The sequence below is a fragment of the Ornithorhynchus anatinus genome, chromosome 14 (assembly GCF_004115215.2).
Source record: "Ornithorhynchus anatinus isolate Pmale09 chromosome 14, mOrnAna1.pri.v4, whole genome shotgun sequence".
Classification (NCBI taxonomy): domain Eukaryota; kingdom Metazoa; phylum Chordata; class Mammalia; order Monotremata; family Ornithorhynchidae; genus Ornithorhynchus; species Ornithorhynchus anatinus.
In genome coordinates, this window is record NC_041741.1 from 49,849,416 (window position 1) to 49,869,910 (window position 20,495).

Genomic DNA, 20,495 nt, shown 5'->3' on the forward strand with positions numbered 1-20,495 from the left:
TTCTGCAACAACCCTTTCATGACGCCCTCCTTTTTATTTTTTTAAAGGTATTTGTTAAGCGCTTCCTGTGTGCCAGGCACTGTTCTAAGCACTGGAGTAGATACAAAGTTATCAGGTTGGATCCAAGCCACATGGGGCTCACAATCTCAACCCCCATTTTCCAAATGAGGGGACTGAAGCCCAGAGAAGTGACACGACTTGTCCAAGGTCACCCAGCAGACAAATGGCGGATCCGGGATTAGAACCCAGGTCCATATGACTGACCCCAGGCCCTGGGTTCTGTCCGCTAGGTCACGCTGCTTCTCCCGTAGCCGGTTCGATCTCCTGACCTCTGCAGACCAACCCATCTGCCCACTTTGTCTAGAAATCATCATCATATGTAGCAGTTGTTGGGTACTGCACTGGGCTCTTAGGGAGCATTCTGGAGACGCCAAAGGCACAATGCTCTCCCTGTACGAGCTCAAGACGGGGCCCTGTCCTTGGAACTGAAACACACTGACGGATGAGATTTCAGAATGGGGGTCAGTGTGACCTCGTGGGCAGTCCGCCGTTAAAGCAGACTGGGAGGGGTCACCCACCTCTCCGAGACCAGAAATGAGAAATCGATACTGGCCTGTGGAGGGCAAAACTGGCGCAGAGAGTCTGTTCTGCTTCTTAAGGTGGCCAGGAGGAAAATGGGAGAAGAAGGATGGAGGAGGGAAGGAGAAAGATAGAGGAATCTGGGTAAGGAGGAGAGAAGTCAGAGGAAAAAGGCCGAGAGGAGAGGAAGAGGAGAAGGAAGAAAGAGGAGGAAAAGGAACAGAGTGGAAGAAAAGGAAGAAAAGAGGGAGTAGTCATAGTAGCAATAATACTGCCCACAAAAAGCTTCCACTACGGAAGGAAGAAAAGAAGAGAAAGGGAAAGAGAAAGAGGAGCTGTCTAGGAAGGAGATGAGAGTGTAGACTTGTAAGCTTCTTGTGGGCAGGGAATGTGTCTACCAGCCATATTGCACTCTCCTAAGCATTTAGTTCCGTGATCTGCATACCGTAAGCACTCAACAAATACGATCGAGTGATTTAGGAGAAGGAGGACAGGGAGGAGGGGGAAGGAAGATTAAGAGGAAGAGGAAAGAGAGGAGGAAGAGGGAGAGAAGAGGAAAAGGAAGAAAAAAGAGAAGGGAGAAAGGGAAGGATGAGGAAAACGAACAAGGGAGGAAAGGAATAAGGAAGAGACGGAAGAGGAGAAGAAGGAGGTGAGAAGGGAGTCGATCTTTTGAAGCAGCTCCTATTAGGGAACCAGAGGTTCTGCAGAATGATGTGAGTGCAGAGCTGAGCCCAGAGTTATTTATCAGAGAGGTTTCTTATCAGTGAAGCCAATCGCCCGTGCTGCTTGGCTGCCTCTGAAATCTGAGGAGCAGGATGGTAATTGGTTAATAAAATCCTATTTCGCCAAGCCAGACATTGATCAGGAGTCCAGCATGACCTCAGCTGCGTCTTCTTCGGGGGAAACCAAAAAGCGACACGTCTCCCGAGACCCAGGGATGGGCTGCGCCCAGGGAAAGTGGGCCCCCCAAAAGGTTTTCCGTTCAAGGTTCCGGAGTCTCCTTCCTAGAATCCGGGCCCGCCGTGAATGGAGAACTGAACAAGAGAGACTCCCTCAGTGGAGCAGCTGAAACCAAGAGGTCAAACGAGGGGATCAGAGCGAGCTGAGGAGATAAAATTGGTCACTGTATCACTTGGACCGGCACCACCTCCCTCCCCGCCTCACAAGCCCGTAACCTTGGCGTTATCCTCGACTCGTCCCTCTCACTCAACTCACACATTCAACCTGCGACCGAATCCCGTCGGTTCGGCCTCCACGACATGGCTAAAATCTGCCCACTCCTCACCAACCAAACTGCTACCATGTCGATCCAAGCGCTCATCTACCTCTCCTTGACGACTGGGTCAGCCTCCCCGCTGACCTCCCCGCCTCCTGTCTCTCCCCACTCCGGTCCACGCTTCCCTGGGCTGCCAGGATCGTTTATCTACGAGACGGTTCGGGCCACGTTCTTCCACTCATCACGAACCTCCAGTGATAGCCCAACCACCTCCATTTCAAACAGAAACTCCTTTCCTACGGCTCTAAAGCCCTCCATCACCTCACCCCCTCCTACCTCACCTCGCCGCTCTCCTACTACAACCCAGCCCACACCTTTCGCTCCTCCAATGCCAACCTACTCACTGAACCTCTTCTATCAATCTCGTCTAGCTCACTGCCGACCCCTTGCCCACTTCTTCCTCTGGCCCGCAACTCTGTCCCCGTCCATACCCGACAGACCACCACTCTCCCCACCTTCAAAGCCCTCCAAAGGTCTCCCTCTTCTTTCTGTGTCACCCTGACATGAAAATGTGTATCCTTCACGAACCTGACGGACCCCACCCTTCCTGTTTCCAGAGCCGAGGTTACAGGTTAATTTGAGAATGACCGATTGGGAAGAAAGGAATTTGGAACTCAGCTTTCTTGTCATGTATAGGGGTTTCAATCGATCAGTGGTATTTACCGAGTGCTTACTCTATGCAGAGCACTGTGCTAAGCGTTTGGGAGAATATAATGGACACATTCCCTACCCACAACAAGCTTGTGAGAAGTAACTTCTAGAAGCACTAATAACGATAACACTGACCTGAAAGAGAAGTAAATTAAATGCACCCAGGCACCTACGTACACAAACACGCTCCCATAAATACAAACACACATACTCACGTGCACCCACAAAAACACACCAATTTTAATGAGTCCCAACCCCTGAGTGACCGAGTCAGATGAAGTTCAAGCGGATGAGGAAAGTGACTTTGCAGAAGCCAGAAATGTTATCCAAATGTTGTGCTACTAGTATGTAAGTTTCTTGCGGACTCAGATCACGTTTTGTGCTTCTGCTGTATTTCCCCAGTGCACAGAACAGAGCATTCTCTCCAATAATATTGTTACCATACCACTATTATCACTCACTTGGTGCTTAGTAATCATAGCTGTGCTATCTGCTTAGCACTTACTATGCGTTAATCACACAGGACAGTGCTTGACAGGTATTAAACACTTAAACACTGTAATTATAACGAATTAAGCCCCGTACTAAGCACTGGGGTAGAGCCAGGATAATCAGGGGGAATGTAGTTCTTGGCCTACAAGGGGCTCACAGTTTAAGGGGGAGAGAGAACACATCCTGAGTGCTCATTTCACCGACAGCCAAACCGAGCCACGGAGGAGTGAAGTGACTCATCCAAGGTCACACGGCAAGTAAGCGCAGCAGGGGCGGGATCAGAACCCAGGTCCTCTGTGCCTAGACCCGGGCTTCTTCCACTAGGCCATGTTGCTTCTCACTAGCTCACTGTGGGTGGGGAACGGGTCTATCAACCGTTGTACCGATTTCATTAATTCATTCAATCGTATCTATTGAGCTCTTACTGTGTGCGGAGCACCGTACTAAGCACTTGGGAAGTACAGTTCGGCAACAGAGACCATCCCTGCCCACAACGGGCTCGCAGTCTAGAAGTCTGCATTCTCCCCAGCACTCAGAACAGTGCTCCGGACAAAATCAGTGCTCGAATGTCATTTTTGGACCGATCGATTTTATTTCCTTAGTGTACTGTACTGGCCCGAGGGCTCCGTGTGCTACTTACTGAGCACCTACTACTTTGGTAGTAATGGAGACAAACTGGAAACTCGCCTTCTAGACCGTAGGCCCGTCGTGGACGGGGAGTGTATCTGTTCTGTCGTTCTGCGGTACTCTCCCAAGCACTTAGTACAGTCCTCTGCCCGCGGTTAAGAGCTCGATTGATTGACTGATTGATCGAAAGGACACGGGAAGAGTCTGTACCCCCAGGGCTCGCTGACAGTCAGAGACCGCAACCGAGCACCGCACTGCACCACAGCACTGGATTCAGTGGGCGGTTGCCTTGGTAACCGCCTCGGTCTTCCCCACCCACATTAGCCAGCGATTTCACAGTCCCCCACCTCCCCCCACCCCCCCCGCTGAAGAAGGATGTGAACGGAGAGAAGCCGAGAGAACATCTCCGACGAAGGGGGCTTGCCGAGGCTTCAGGGGGGCTAGTAGGGTTGGCACGGGCGGCTGGCCTCTCCTTCCAGCCGGGGGCAAGCCAACCGATAAGCCCGATAGGGCAGCAGCGGGGCCTAGTGGAAAGAGCACGGCCCCGGTAGTCAGAGGACCCGGGTTCAAATCCCCGCTCCGTCGCCTCCCTCCCGCGTGACCTTGGGTAAGTCACTTCACTTCTCCGCACCTCAGTTTCCTCATCTGTCAAGTCAGGGTTCAACACCTGTTCACCCTCCCCTTTAGACCGTGAGCCCCGTGTGGGACCGGGACTCTGTCCGGCCTGGTTTTCTTGTACCTGGCCTGGCGCTTAGTACAGTGCTCCGCACACAGTAGGCACGCAATAAATAGGATTGATCGTCTAGCGCATAGTAAGTGCTTGACAGAGGATAGAGCCGAGGGACTGATCGATGCTATCGTTTTTGTTGCGGTGGTGGTCCCTGTTGTTACGACCGTTATTGTTCCCGTTGCTGGCCGCTCCTTCTAACCCGACCACTGCCGAAGCAAAGATCGGGGTCTGAAGAAAAGCGTGGACCTTAAGAGCGTCTTCATTTTCTGGACGTTTTTGTTACGGTGGTGTTCTCGACACCGTCTTATCCGATGCCTTCGTTCTGACGCTCTCGCTCTGAGCGCTTTCAGATGTGGGTCAAGAGCAGCAAAGAACGGGCTTACCACTGACCTTGAAGAATCCAGGTCAGGGATGAGGGCCAGACACACTTTCACCACAGAATCTTCCATCTTTCCTTTCCCATTGCTTAGCTCACTTTGCTCCTCACCACGTCCCTGAGAGGTAGAAAAAGGCAGGCAGTATTATCCCCGTTTTACAGAGGAGGACGGCAAGGCCCAGAGAGTCAAAGTGATGCATCTTGGGTCGACCAGAACGCCCGGGGTAGGAGGTGGGATTAGAATCCAAGGCCTCTGGACTCCCCCCTTGCTCTTTCCGCTGTGCCAGGCCGCCTCCCCCTGGATGGATTCTCCCATCTGGAAGGACGGAAGGAAGAGTCTCGGGACCGGGAGGCTCCTCGGAGGAGTTGATAATAGTGCCGGTGGCTTGCCCAGAGCCCCTCACGACTCCTCGCCCGCCGCCCGTCACGTACCGGCCGGACACCGAACCCCAGGAGCGAGTCCTCGGGGACGTAGGCTCGTTGTGGGCAGGGAACCTGCACTGTACTCTGCCGAGCACTTAGTACGGTGCTCTGCGCTCAGTAAGCGCTCCACAGATATGACCGATGGGTGGACTGAGAAGTCCGGCAAGAACGCAGCACCACGTTAGCCGGCCGTAAGCAGAGCCGGGAAAAAAACACCGCCTCGCCTCTGCGGGGATGGAAAATTGGAACGCTAATGGCTAGAGAAGCAGCGTGGCTCAGTGGCAAGAGCCCGGGCTGGGGAGTCAGAGGTCATGGGTTCGAATCCCAGCTCCGCCACTTGGCAGCTGTGTGACTGTGGGCAAGTCACTTCACTTCTCTGCTCCTCAGTTCCCTCATCCGTAAAAATGGGGATTAACTGTGAGCCTCACTGGGACAACCCGATGACCCTGGATCCCCCCCCCAGCGCTTAGAACAGGGCTCTGCACGTAGTAAGCGCTTAACAAATACCAACATTATCAAAGGGTTCTTTTCAGCCCAACCTGCCCTCCCCACCGGCCGCTTCGAGTGGCTCTGCCCGCTCTGAGCAAAGTCAATTCTATTTATTAGACACTTACCCTGCGCAGAGCACTGTACGGTGCCTGGCACAGAGTTAGCACTTAACAGATGCCGTCAGTATCATGATCCAGACCATCGACACCTTTTCCTTCTAGATCTTCTTCCCGCCCCGGGCGATGCCTTTCAGGTTCCAGTCCTTTCCACCCCCGGGCACCCGTCCTCACAGACCAGACCCAGCCGCAACAAAATCAATAGAACCCGGCCGGGCACTCGAATCGGACGGGGTTTGTGCCCATCGACTGCTTGAGTCGTCCCTCACAGAGGTCGTATCCTGGCTACCATCCCATTCCTCGTTCTCGGAAACCCCGAGGGACAGGTTGGCCAGGGAGGGAGGTGGCTTTTCCGCCTCGCCGGGCTGGAGCGTGGAAATCCAGCACGCCGCTCCCCCCTCCCTTTCTTCTCACTTTACAAAAAGCAAGAAGAGTTCGAGAAGCCCTTTCCCTCTCAGCACCGACTGTCTTTTTCTCCCTCCTGCACCTGAGCTTCCGAACAGTGCTTGGCACACAGTAAGCGCTCAACAGATACCATCGTTATTATGATAGGGCCCTCCCCCAGCCCTGACTTTCTTCTGTGGACCTCTAACCAAAAGATATTCCCCCAAAAGAGTGGTCAAGTCCTCCCGGGAAAACAGTAGAGGAGAGGAACGTGCGGACGAGGAAGGGGAATTGGGAGATGGCCTCCTTGTCCTGCCTCTGCCCCAGCCTGCTGTGTGACCTGGGGGAAGTCTCTTAACCCCTCTGGGCCTCAGTTACCGACTGGAAAATGGAGATAAGACAGAATCATAATAATAAGATTTGTTAAGTGCTCCCTACGCGTCAAGCCCTGCTCTGATCGCTGGGAGAGATCCAAGTTAATCAGGTCCCATATGGGGTTCACTAAGTAGGAGGGAGGACAGGTATTGAATCCCTGTTTTACAGATGAAGAAACTGAGGCTCAGAGAAGTGAAGTGACTTGCTCAAGGTCACAAAGCAGGCAGCTGGCAGAGCTGGGATCAGAACCCAGGATGTGCACTCCGAGTGGGAACAGGGACTGGGTTTGGTTTAATAAACCCGGTACTCGGCACGTTGTGCTTAATAAGTGCCGAAAGAATAATTATATCATCATTAATGATCATAATGATAACGATGATAATAATAAGACTGAATTAGAGCTGTTTCACCCTCTCACACAACAGCTGAGAAGCAGCGCGGCCTAACGGAAAGAGCACGGGCCAAGGCGTCGGAAGGACCTGGGTTCTAATCCCTGCCCTGCCACTTGTCCGCCTCGTGACCTTGGGCGAGTCACTTCACTCCTCGGAGCCTCGGTGACCCCAGTGGACCTCAAAGCAGGGTGGCTCGCCTGAGCCATTAAGAAATGTCCGTTTGTCATTCAACCTACTTCTCTCTCCGACAGGTATAAGGGAAGACACGTTTGGAGGGCCAGACATAATTTAGATGGTATTTGAACTGAGCATGAAGGGAATTTAAAGTCATTAGCCCATCCCCAAGTCCCCCTTTCAGGCATTCCGTAATCAACACTGCCATCTCGATAGGGACGTGCCCGAGTGTCGGGGTTTTCAATTTCCTAAAGAGAGAGGAAGGGTCCCGCTGAGCATTTTCCTCCCGCTAGACTTTATCCCAGAGCAGTACGGCATGTCGCTGATCAGAATCAGCCCTTCCAGAGGTGGTTTTGTTGCTTCTCATGTGAAAAAAACCGACTCTCTGAGGAAGAGAACTTTATTAACTAGACGAAGCGGCTCCTCCCGCCACACCCGATGCACACGGGAGACAAGAAAAAATGAAAATAAACTCATCGGCCCACGTGTAGAAAAACACACCGGACAGCGTCACCTGTTCCCCATTTTCGGTCCGTTGGGACCGAGGGCCGATTCCGATTAGTCCTAGGCCCTGCTAGAGGACTCTGGCCTATGGTATTTCTCCAGCGTCTTTTTTTCTGTGCCAAGCAGCGTGCTAAGCCCTGGGCTGCGTGCAAGAGGCTCCCAGCGAAAGGCTGGTGGCCTCGGTGTCTCGGGCACCGGCTAGCGGAACCGATCGTCTTGCATCTGCCCCCGGTAGTCGGAACAGGGCTTGGGGCGTAGTACGTGCTCGATAAATACCGGCGACCGGCACCTGGTAAACGCTTAACACGCGCCGCTCTTGTGAATAATAACAACCATCATCAGCACAATACTGTCATTATCATGTGCCTGTAAGACGTCACAATCCTTGCTTCCCGGGACTATTACCAGACTGGACAAGGTAAGTTACCTGGGGGGGGCCCTCTGGGCTGTTAACTCTCTTAGACTGTACCTTTCCAAACGCTCAGTACAGTGTTCTGCACACAGTCAGCGCTGAATAAATACCACCGCTCGATTTCCGGATCACCGTGGCTCCCGGGCCAGGCTACGGGGGTAGAGAGGATTGGGGACGGGAAAATCCAAAGAGAATTCCCCAGACCTACAGGCCGTCCCTCAGATAGCCTGGCCCAACAGGCACACCCTCGTCTTCTCCACGGAAGAGCAAAAGTACCGGCGTTGGGCATGATCATCGATACGAATGAACGAGTCCAGCGGGATGAAGACGAGTCCGAAACGCAAAGCAGACGAGCCCCCGGGCCTCCGACCACATGGGTAGCGATGCCCAGAGAGGGCCCGGGGGCCCCCCCGGATCCATCTCCGCGGAGCTGCAGACCTCTTAAAAGCCAACCTTCCTGGCGTCCTCCTCGACGACGGCCCTCCCTGCCTCCTCCGGCCCCCCTACAACGAAGACATCGACAGAGATGCCACGAAACACCGCAGCGTGCCTGGAGAGAGGAGACTAAGCTCCGGCCTCCGTCCCGACACGACCGCAACTCCGTCCTTCGCGGCGTCGGCCGGTCAGAGCCACATCCACGTCACGTGTGTCCCATCTTTCATCTCTCCCGGCTTCGAATGTCCACGGGGGACGGGGGGAGGACGGAGGGAGGAGGAGGAGGAGAAGCAGGATGGAGGGAGGAGGAGAAGGATGGAGGGAGGAGGAGGATACACATGGGGGAGGGGGAAGGGTCGATGCTTCTTCCATTTCCAAGCTTCACTCCGTCTGCCGAAAGGGCCCGAATATTCAGGGGGAAAGACTTGGGAATAGGAGGCCGGGCGGGGATGGGGGGGGCTGATAGCCGGGGCCCCGGCGCTCAGCACAGTGCCGTGAGCACAGCCGACATTTAATGCAGCCCTCGGGAGGAGAGCGAGCCGGCTCGGAAGCAGAGAGCCCCGCGGGCTATGCAGAAAGCCCCGGCCCCCCGAAATGGGGCCCGGATGAGACCCTTGAGGATGAATCGATGACGACGACTCGAGCAGAGGGGAGAGACCTCCCCTCCTCCTCCTCCTCCTCCTCCTCCTCTTCCTCCCTCTCTCTCCCTCCTCCTCCTCCTCCTCCTCCTCCTCCCCCCGAGGCTGCCGTGAAGGGGACAGAGCCGCTCCGTCGGCCGCCCTCGGGGAGGGAATCCGGGCCGATGCCCTGCGGTGAGCGGGCGGGCGGGCCGGCGAGGGAGCCCGGGGCTACCGGCCCAGGGCGAAGGTCGCCTCTGCCCCTCCGGGCCCCGGTCCGGCCCTCGGGCTGTGCACTCGGAAACCGGGCCCGATGCAATGCAGGAGCGCACAAGTTGTCGCTCTGGCCCGGCCGGGGGAAACTGACGCAGTCTCTCCCTCTCTCTCCCTCTGGAGCGCCTGGCTGCCCCCGCCCCCACAGACACACACAGACACAGACACACACGGACCCGCACAGACACACACCGACACAGACACACACCCCCGCCTCTCCGGGCGAAGGCGCGCAGGCCGCCGGTCGCCCGAGGCGCCGGGAAGCCCGGGAGCCTTCCTCCGGCCGAGAAACCGGGCGGGGGCGGAGAACACCAGTCCGAGGAACCCGGCTTTGGGCTGTCCTGCCCCCAGCTCCCCAGCCCCGAGACCTCCAGACCTCCAGGCCCCAGGCGCCCCCAGATCCCCAGTCCTCAACCCCCAGAACCCCAGACCTCCAGCTCCCTCCAGATCCCCCCCCAGTCCCCAACCCCCGGAGCCCCAGCCCCCAGCCTCCGGACCTCCAGATCCCCAGACCCCCCAGTCCCCGAACCCCAGACCTCCAGCCCCCGGCCCCCAGCCTTTCAGCCCTGCCCCCCCTCCCAGATCCCCGGTCCTCAACCTCCAGAACCCCAGACCCCAGACCCCCCACATCCCCAGACCCCAGTCCCCAACCCCCGGAACCCCAGCCCCCAGCCTCCGGACCTCCAGATCCCCAGACCCCCAGTCCCCGAACCCCAGACCTCCATCCAGCCCCCGGCCCCCAGACTTTCAGCCCTGCCCCCCCTCCCAGATCCCCGGTCCTCAACCTCCAGATCTCCAGACCCCAGCCTCCAGACCCCCAGATCCCCAGACCCCCAGACCTCAGCCCCCAGCCCCCCCATCCGCCCAGTTTCCCAGCCCCCCCAGACTCCAGCCCCCCTGACCCCGAGCCCCCCAGCCCCTCAGCCCCCCAGTGCCCCCAGCCGGTGGGGGGGGGGGGGGGTCCCCGCCCTGCCCTTCCATAGAGCCGGAGCGCCACCTATCGAGGGCTCTGTCGGCGCTCCGGGAGAAGGACAGGGAGAGGGAAAGGAAAGGGAAAGGGGAAGATGAAGGGAAGGGGAAGATGAAGGGAAGGGGAAGGAAAAGGAAGGGAGCACGTATCGATCACCTGATGGGGAAAACCGACCCGTTTTCCAGGATCGGCCGTGTGTGTGTGTGTGTGTGTATGCGCAGGGTCCGGGGTGTTGGGGGGGGATGGGGGGAGGTGGGGAGGGGGTGTCCCGCTGGGAAAAGGGTCTGCCCGAGGGGCGCAGGAGAGGCCAGGGGAGGCCAGGGGAGGCCAGGGGAGGCCAGGGGAGGCCAGGGGAGGGGGATTGGGCGCCCCGCCTGCCGGGGGAGAGACACTCCGAGAGACAGAGAGGAGACAGAGAGACCGAGAGACAGCCCTCCGCATTGGAGGAGGAGGAGGAGGACGAGGGGGTGGAGGGGGCAGGACCACCCCCCTCCCTCCCTCCCCCAGCCACAACAAACACCAACAACCACCGGCCACCGCAATCCCCAGAGACCCCCGCCCGCCACCCCCGCCACGGACAATCCCCTTGGACAGCAGAGGCGGCCCGGTTCCTCCTCCCCGCTCCCCCCGGGGTGGGGGGGGGGGGGGGGGGGGTCACTCGGACCCAAGCAGTCCGGCGTCAGGCGGGACCGGCGGGTGTCCAGCACGTCCACTCTCGGGACCGGACCGGTCCGGCCGGGACACCCCGAGGCGGGCCGGCCGCCGGGAGCCCTCCCGCCCACCCCGGGACCCCCGCCCGGCGCCCCCCCTCCGCGGGGACCGGAGACCCGGGGAGGGGGGGAGGGAGGGGACAGAGATCCGGACGGAGAGACCCGGGGACGGGGGTGGGGGGGACGGCCGGCCAGCGCGCTGCAAACGTGCGGAGGAGGGGAGGAGGGGGCGTACGGGGGGAGGGGGCGGGATAATTACCTTCTCGGAGGAACTGAGAGTGGAGGACGAATACGAGGAAGCAGCCGAGGGCGACCCCCGCGAAGGGCCAGAGCGCTTTGGAGAGCTGCATGGCGCTGGCCGACTCAGCCCAGGCCCCCAAAGTGAGACAATGACTCTCCTCCTCCGCGACCCATCGGCGCCCGCCGAGCGAGGCGGCGCCTCCTCCGGCCCCCTCCCCACCCCCACCCCCTCCCCACCCCCACCCCGCCCCCCACCCCCAGCCGGGCCCGGCGGGGGGTCGGGGGAGGGGGAGGGGGGCTAGGACGGAGTCCGCCCCCGCGGCCCCCCTCTGCGCCCCCTCCCCTCCCCCGGCTGGCGAAGGGCGGGGGGAAGGGGCTCCATCAACCGGCCCCCGCCCCCGTTTTGCACCCCGCACCCGGGACGGGCCCCCGACCCGCTGGGCGGACCCTTTCCGACCGCCCTCTGCCAGGGGCTCAGGGAGCTAGGACGGGACCCCCGCGGAGGAGGAGGAGGAGGAGGAGGAGGAGGAGGAGGAGGAGGAAGAGGATGCCCCCGCCGATGCCCCCGCCGATGCCCCCGCCGATGCCCCCGCCGATGCTAGCGCCGCGGCCGCCCCCGAGGCTGCCGACGCCGGGGATGCCGAGGATGCCGGAGAGGAGGACGCCGGAGACGATGCCGGGGATGCCGCCGGTCCCTCCGGGGCCGGGGGCCGGGACGCCGGGGGCCACGGGCCCGAGGAGCGGCCGGCCGGGCAGCCGGACCCCCATCGCCGGGAGACACACACCCCGGGCCCACGGACACCGAGCAGGACGCTCCCGCCGCCGCGGCTGCTGGACGACGACGACCGGGAGGAGGAGGAGGAGGAGGAGGAGGAGGAGCGGGAGGAGGAGGGGGAGGATGGGGAGGAGACGAAGGCTAAAAATGCAGAACGGAGGGAGGGAGGGGACGGGAGAAGGGAGGGGGGTCGACTTCTCCGAGTCCAACTTCCTGGGGGGGGGGGGTCCCCCGTCTCCCCTCCGCCCCCCACCCCAGCGCCGCCCTCCCCAATTCTCGCAGTTCCCTGCCTTTGGCCCGATGGCAGCTGGTAGAGGATGGTCTGGGGATGCGCAGACCCCCCCCCCCCCCACACACACACATCTCCCCCCCCACCTCCCCCGGCCCCCCCCCCCCCCCGAGGCCGAGGGAGCTCGCCCCCCGCCCGCCTCCCAGTCGCCCTGCGCTGGGGGGTTGAGCGGGGATTGCAGGGTGGGGGCGGGGGGAGGGGTCGGGGTCCAGATCCCCCGGAGTCGGGACCCTCCCCGCGCTTCCCCTTCCCCCTTCTCCGGGGGCCACAGGTTGCCGTGCCAGGGGAGGGGGCGGAGGGGTGGGCGGGGGGGAGGGGAGGGGGATGGATGCGGCCCCCGCCCCGTCCCCTCTGGGACCCCCGTCGCCCCCCGGCTTGCCGCCCGGGACGCTACAGGTCCCCATCCCCCCCCCAGCCCCTCCATTCGGGACCCTCTCCCCCTCAAGCCTCACGTCTCTGCTCCAGCAGATTCCTCTTCCAGAGCCTCAGCGCCTCCCCCAACCCCCGGGGACCCCCCCCCCCCCACCCAGCCCAATCCAACAGCTCTTCCACCCCTGAGCGTCTAGGGAATCCCCCTGGGGGACCCGGGAATTCAGGGTCCGAGCCAGGGACACCCGGGAGCTGGGAGAAAGAGGCTGGGAAAGGCACCAGGGCGGAGGAGAGGGAGGGTGGGGATGGAGTAATAATGATGATTGTGGGCTTAAGTACTTACTACGACGATACTGGTATTTGTTAAGCGCTTACCACGTGCCGGGCACCGTACCGAGCGCCGAGGCGGAAACGAGCACAGGGGGTTGGACGCAGTCCCCGTCCCCCCCCCGGGGCTCACAGTCTCGATCCCCATCTTACAGATGAGCCAGAGAAATGAAGTGACCTGCCCAAGGTCGCCCAGCAGACACGTGGCGGAGCCGGGGTTAGAACACGCGACCTTCCGACTCCCAGGCCCGGGCTCCAGCCTTTACACCGTGTGGCTTTCCCCAGGCCCTCCCGGGGGAACTCCAGACCCTCTACTGAGCTCTGAGATGGAGACGGGCAGATCGGGTTGGACGCTGTCCCCGTACCGTAAGGGGCTCACGGTCTTCGTCCCCATTCCACAGATAAGGGAACAGAGGCCCAGAGAAGTGAAGCGACTTCCCTGAGGTCACACCGCTGACGAGTGCCCGAGCCGGGATTAGAACCCCCGACTCCCGGGCTCCTGGAAGATGCCGTTCGGTGCCGCCTTGAAATGGAGAAGGCCCCCGACTCCGGCCTCCGGCCAGGTGGGCCTCCCGGCTCAAACCCCGGGGTGTCCACCCCTCCTCCGCCGCGGCGGAGGAGAGGGTGGGGGTCCCGGGATGGGGAGGAGGAGGGCGGTTCGGGAAGAGGACAGGAGGGCTGGGACCTCACGACGAAAGAGTTCCTCGAAGACCCTCTTAGACCGTAAGCTCGGTGTGGGCAGGGAAGGTAGCTGCCAATTCCGTTACTCTCCTCTCCCAAGCGTTTAGTACAGGGCTCTGCACGCGGTGTGAACACCCCATAGATGCCCTTGGTTGATGGACTGATCCAGCGGACCTCTCCCCCGACCTGGAGGGAATGAGGGGAGGGGGTGTTTGGAGGTCCCAGGATCCAGGTCGGGAGGGTGAGTTTCCTCAGCCCGTCGGGAATGGCCTTGCCACTCTCCCGGGGCTCACATTCCTCACCCCCATTTTACGGGAGAGGGAACCATTCGTTCGGTCGTATTTATTGAGCGCTCACTGCGTGCGGGGCGCCGTGCTGAGCGCTCGGAATGTACGGTCGGGCAACAGATAGAGCCCGTCCCTGCCCGACAACGGGCTCCAAGAGAATGAAGTGACGGGCCCAAGATCACACGATAAGAACGGTAATGATGTTGGTATTCGTCAAGCGCCGACTGGGTGCAGAGCACCGTTCTAAGCGCTGGGGTAGATACAGGGTAATCGGGTCGTCCCACGTGAGGCTCACGGTCTTAATCCCCATTTTACAGATGAGGGAACCGAGGCCCGGAGAAGGGAAGTGACTCGCCCGCAGTCACACAGCTGCCGAGTGCCAGAGCCGGGATTCGAGCCCATGACCTCTGACTCCCAAGCCCGGGCCCTTTCCACTGAGCCAGGAGAGAAGTGAAGTGACTTGCCCAGGATCACACGGCTGACAAGGGGCGGAGCCGGGATGAGAACCCAAGACTCTGACTGCACTGGGCCGCGCTGCTTCCGGCAAGTGGAGGTGTGAGGATTAGAATGCAGGTCCTCTGCCTTCCGGGCCCGGATTCTTTCCACTCATAATAATAATAATAATGTTGGTGTTTGTTAAGCGCTTCCTATGTGCAGAGCACGGTTCTAAGCGCTGGGGTAGACGCAGGGGAATCAGGTTGTCCCACGAGAGGCTCACAGTTAATCCCCATTTGACAGATGAGGTCACTGAGGCACAGAGAAGTCAAGTGACTTGCCCACAGTCACACAGCAGACAAATGGCAGAGCCGGGAGTCGAACTCATGACCTCCGACTCCGAAGCCCAGACTCTTTCCACTGAGCCACGCTGCTTCTCCACTTCGCTAGAAGTGGGCTGCTTCTAGGTGTGGGGCAGTTCACCCTGATCCTTGAGGGTGCTTGTCCAGGAGGACGGCCCACACACCCTCTCTCCCCCCACGCTTCCCGGGGCCGGGTTTTCCTCCCAGGACTTCCAGGATCCGCCCTTTCCTTTCCATCCAACCAAGCACCGCCTTGGGACAGGTGCTTGTCATTGACTACTGAATCGGTCTCCTCACACCTCTTCCTGTCTAATAATAATAATAGCCGCAGAGTTCATCAAGCACCTTACCGTGTGCCGAACGCCGTACTAAGCACCGGGGTGGATACCAAGCAAGCCGATCACACCCGGCCCTCGTCCCCCATGGGGGCCGCAGTCTGAAGGGGAGCGAGACCAAGTACGGCTGAGGTAACTGGGGCCCGGAGAGGCTAAGTGACTCGTTCGGGGTCACCCGGCGGGCAAGTGGCAGAGCCGGAATTAGAACCCGGGTCCGCTGAATCCCAGGCCTTGGCTCCTTCCTCTAGGTTAATCTCTCCCTTCTCCAATCCATGCTTCGCTCTAACGTCTGTATAGCTTTCAAAAATGTCACTCTGCACACACCTCCCCTCTCCTCAAACACCTCCAGGGTTCATAAAATTGGCATTTAAGGGCTCTCTAGGGGCTAGGCCCCGGGGGAGATGAACAGATTGGACATCATCTCTGTCCCCATGGGGGCACCCCGTCTAAAAAGTAGGGAGAGAGTGGGACTCCTCTGAGGCTCAGAGGAGTTGAGCGATTTCCCCAAGGTCACTCGGCAGGCAAGTGGCAGAGCTGGGGCTGGAACCCAGGTCCTTCTGACTCCCTGTGCTCTTCCCGTGAGGACAAAGTTGCCCTACATTCTTCACCCTATCGGGCGGAAACTTCCAACCACTGGCTTCCGCCGGCTCTCTCCCTAACTCATCAACTCTCTTCTCCCACTGCGCCTCAGCTCCCACTCTTTCCCCCTCCCAAACTCACCTTCTCCCTTGGACCTCATTCTCAACTGGCCCACTCGCCACCCCTTGCTCCCACCCTCCTTCCTGCAGATCTGCCCGAACACAGCCCTTCCTAGAATCCTCCTGTAGCCTCACCTCTTCCAAGAGGCCCGCCCAGATTGAGCTCCACCCTCCCAGATTGAGCCCATTCAATAGCTGTCCATAATACTTCCTCGGGCGTGCTTATTCGTTTGCTCTCAAGCGTTCATTACAGCGCCCTGCATCTCTACTTACTCTATTGCCCAATCCCAAATTCTCCCTACAGTAACGACTAATTAATGTTGGCATTCGTTAAGCGCTTACTATGCGCAGACCACCGTTCTAAACGCTGGGGGAGATACAGGGTCATCGGGTCGTCCCACGTGAGGCTCACGGTTAATCCCCATTTGACAGATGAGGGGACTGAGGCCCAGAGAAGTGAAGTGACTCGCCCACAGTCACCCAGCTGACAAGCGGCAGAGCCGGGAGTCGAACCCATGACCTCTGACTCCGAAGCCCCGGCTCTTTCCACTGAGCCACGCTGCTTCTGTAATGATGATGATGATGATGGTATGTGTTAAGCGCTTACTATGTGACAGGCGCTGGGGCGGATACAAGCAAATCAAGTTGGACACACTCCCTCTCCCGTGTGGGGCTCACAGCCTCAATCCCCATTTTCCAGATGAGGTAACTGAGGCCCAGAGAAGGGAAGTGACTCGCCCTTGGTCACACAGCAGACAGGTGGCAGAGCCGGGATTAGAACCCATAACCCTCTGACTCCCAGCAGCTACAGCGAGCTGCTTCTCATATGCTCTGCACAAACTAGGCTGAAAGCTTCTTGAGGGCAGGAATCGCCTCTACTTGCCACAGTGCTCGGCACACCGTAGGCCGGAAGCTCCTTGAAGGCAGGGATCATGTCTTGTAACTCTCCGGGACTCTCCAGTTTGCTCTGCACAGAGGAAGCTTTCAGTGAATAGTCTGGATTTATTGATCGATAAAGTGCTCCACAAATGCACAGAGAACCAGAAACGCACCCGGGGTCCCTTCCAATCAGATTCTGCTTTCCAAATTCTTGGGATAGATTAACAATGTTGGTATTCGTTAAGCGCTTACTAGGTGCCAAGCACTGTTCTAAGCGCTGGGGTAGACACAAGGGAGTCAGGTTGGCCCACGTGGGGCTCACAGTCTTAATCCCCATTTTACAGAGGAGGGAACTGAGGCACCGAGAAGTTAAGTGACTTGCCCAAAGTCACACAGCTGACAAGTGGCCCAGCCGGGATTTGAACCCATGACCTCTGACTCCAAAGCCCGGGCTCTTTCCAGTGGCTGGCACATATTAAGTGCTGAACAGAGTCACGTATTCATTCAGTCGTATTTATTGAGCGCTTACAGTGTGCAGAACACCCTGACGGAGCGTTTGGGAAAGTACAATACATCACCATCATCCCAGAGAAATCCCGACCCTATCCCTTCCCCGGTTTTTCAGACGTAGACAGTCTCCCCGGTTGGGAAAATCTAGAATTCTCCCAATTTTCACCCTGCCCCCCAGAGAAGGTCTCCTTTCCCGTCAGTTAATCCATCGCATTTATTGAGCGTTTATCTCCTTTCCTGTCAGTTAATCGATCGTATTTATTGAGCGTTTACTGTACGCAGAGCGCGGTTCTAAGCACTTGGCAGAGTCATAATAATAATAATACCGTTGGTATTTGTTAAGCGCTTACTGTGTTCAGAGCACCGTTCTAAGCGCCGGGGTAGATAAGGGGTAATCGGGTTGTTCCACCTGAGGCTCACAATTAATCCCCGTTTTACAGAGGAGGTCCAGAGAAGTGAAGTGACTTGCCCACAGTCACACAGCAGGCACGCGGCGGAGCCGGGATTCGAACCCACGACCTCCGACTCCCAAGCCCGGGCTCTTTCCACCGAGCCACGCTGACCATAGACACAATCCCCGCCCACAGTGAGTTTAGAGTCTAGAGGGGAAGACAGACATTAATAGAAAGAGCCACAAGTGCGTGGGTAGGATGAGTAAAGGGATTCTTTGGAGATCTAGGATAATCATCTCCCTCTCCGTCTCTCTTGCCCCTGTGTTTCCAAGACAGTCTCTCTCCCCCCTGCTTATCAATAAAACAACAAAATAAGGTCATTTTCTAATTACGTTTTCATCGTACGCGGGCCCAACGCCTCTGAAATCCCGTTTCCTTGTTCTGTATTACACGGAAAACATTTGTTCAGGGGGAAGACTGGTTTTTTCTGACATTATTACTGCTTAGCCAAACAAATATCTCTGTAATCATTTTACACCTGAATTAGCACCGTGAAATCATTCAGAGCAACATTAGCAAAAGCCCAAACGTAATAGCACACCCAGGAAAGAAATAAATACTGTAAATAAGGAAAGAGAATGTAAAAAGCGAGACGATTTAAAACGTATAGAAGCCAAATGCCCTGTCCACGGTAGACGGAGAGACAAAATGCCTCCCGCCTGGTTACGTTAAATTGCTGGAATATTGGCTATCCGAGCCGAGATAGGCTCGTGGGAGGAATGTGGAGGCCGATCCGGTGAACGGAAGGAATTATTATAATGACTGAATCTGACCCGGGGACTCTACCTGTTTACCCCAGCGCTCAGAACAGTGCTCGGCATACAGGGAGCGCTTAGCAAATACCATAATAATGAATGTAATAGCTGTTGGTGCGTACTCTGCGCCGTGCTAAGCGGTTGGGGGTCCAAATGAGGTCATCAGGTCAGACGCGGCCCCAGTCCCGCATGGGGCTCACAGTCCTAAGAGGGAGGGAGAACAGATACCGATTGGATTCCCATCTTACGGGTGAGAAAACTGAGCGTCTAAGATTGATCGCTTGACTTTCGGAAGCAGAGCACAGGCCTGGGGCTCAGAGGACCTGGGTTCTAGTCCTGGCTCTGCCACCGGCCTGCTGTGTGACCTAGGGCAAATCCTCTCTGGGCCTCAGATCTCTAAACTGGGGTAACGGAACCACCCTCTCTCTCCCCATAGGAGAGTTAAGTAGGCAAGATGGGATCCTGGCTGCGAAGGGGGGTTTTTTTTGTTTGTTTAGATTTTCCAAAGTCACCTAAGGTCGGGGGGGGGGGACACCTACTTGTTTGGGGATAACCCCTCCCCGCTTCACCTGATGCAGCAGGAATGAAATGGCAGGATCGAGGGTCCCCTTTTCCTCCCCCTTCTCCTTTATTTCCCCTCCTTCCTCTCCCTTGCAATCTCTCTCCTCTCTCTGCTTCTCTCTCATTCTCCCTCTCGTCCCCGTCTCCTCCTCCTTCTCTCCCTCTTTCCTTGTCTCTCTCTTTTCCTCTCTCCCCCCACTCTCTCCTTCTCCACCCCCTTCTCTCTTTTTATCTCCCTCTCTCCATCCCTTTTAGGCTGTGAGTCCCTTGCCTGAATCAGCCTCCAGGCATTCTTCCCAGAACTTACTCCAGTGCTCCACATCCTGGAACCTTTGGAACAAATGCTCACATTGACTAGTGATCGTTATAATCATTATGATAATAATCACCGTGTGGGTGGGATTCCAGCGATGAATCCCCCTGTCTCCCCGCCATTCCCCTCACCCCCCAGTCACAGCTGCGGCAGCTCGGAATTCTGTCGTCCGGATGGGGACAGCTGGAGGGGGGGGGCTGTCGACTGGGGTCGTCTTCTTCCTCGGGGCCGGGCTGGAGCCTTCTGTCCCCCTCCAAGGGTTTCGGCACCTCGGGCTCAGAACTGTGGCTGAGTCTGGGAGGCCCATCTCCGCCATACCCGCAGAAGCCCGGAAATTACGGCGAGCTCAGATCCCCCTGATCCCACAGTCCACGTTGTGAGCCAGAGGGGGTTTCCCTGCGGGCACCCGCCAGACATCCGACCGTGCCCTAGTAGATGGAGCCCGGGCCCGGGGGTCAGAAGGAGCTGCGTTCTAATCACGGCTCTGCCACTTGTCTGCTGTGTGACCTTAGGTTGGTCACTTCTCTGGGCCTCTTTTCCCTCATCTGGAAAACGGGGATGAGGACAGTGAACTCCATGTGGGACAGGGACTGTGCCCAGCCTGGGTAGTTTGTATCAGCCCCAGTGCTTAGTACAGGGCCTGGCACCCAGGAAGTGCTTCACAGATACGTTTTGGAAAAAAGATTGAATATTTCCCGGGATGAGAACCCAGGCCTTCTGACTCCCAGCCTCTGGACCTTTCTACGAGAACACACTACTTCTCAGTGCGATGGTGATGATGAGGATGACGGTGATAAGGACGATTACGGTGATGGTGCGGATGATGATATTTGTTGCCAAACTGTACGTTCCAAGCACTTAGTACAGTGCTCCGCACAAAGTAAGCGCTCAATAAATATGATTGAAGGAATGAATGAATGAACCTCACCGAGGCTTTCATGGGAGGTCAGGAGAAGACAGGGTGTCTGGAATCATGGCCCACTGAACTGGACCTTTCCCCCCAAGAAGCACCAGGGCCTGGGGAAAAACAGGTTTGCCTAGCGGAAAGAGCCCAGGCCTGGGATTCAGAGGACCTGAGTTCTAATTCCGGCTCTGCCGTCTGTCTGCTGCGTGACCTTAATAATTATAATGATAACGATGGTATTTGTTAAGCGCTTACTAAGTGCCGAGCACTGTTCTAAGCGCCGGGGTACATACAAGGTAATCAGGTTGTCCCACG

At 58.0% G+C, this 20,495-nt stretch overlaps 1 protein-coding gene across 3 annotated transcripts in view; it reads right to left on the reverse strand.

Annotated features, from left to right (window-relative positions):
* Positions 1–20,495, reverse strand: part of TAFA5 (TAFA chemokine like family member 5) — a 190,257-nt gene that overhangs the window by 107,985 nt on the left and 61,777 nt on the right. Inside the window, exon 1 of one of the 3 annotated variants that reach the window (XM_029079526.1) lies at positions 11,268–11,461. The exons of the other annotated variants lie outside the window; for them this stretch is intronic. Coding sequence (XP_028935359.1) covers positions 11,268–11,358 — 91 coding nt within the window. The 5' untranslated portion in view covers positions 11,359–11,461. Of the gene's footprint in view, positions 1–11,267; positions 11,462–20,495 lie in introns of those variants that run through there. 3 annotated transcript variants of the gene reach the window in all.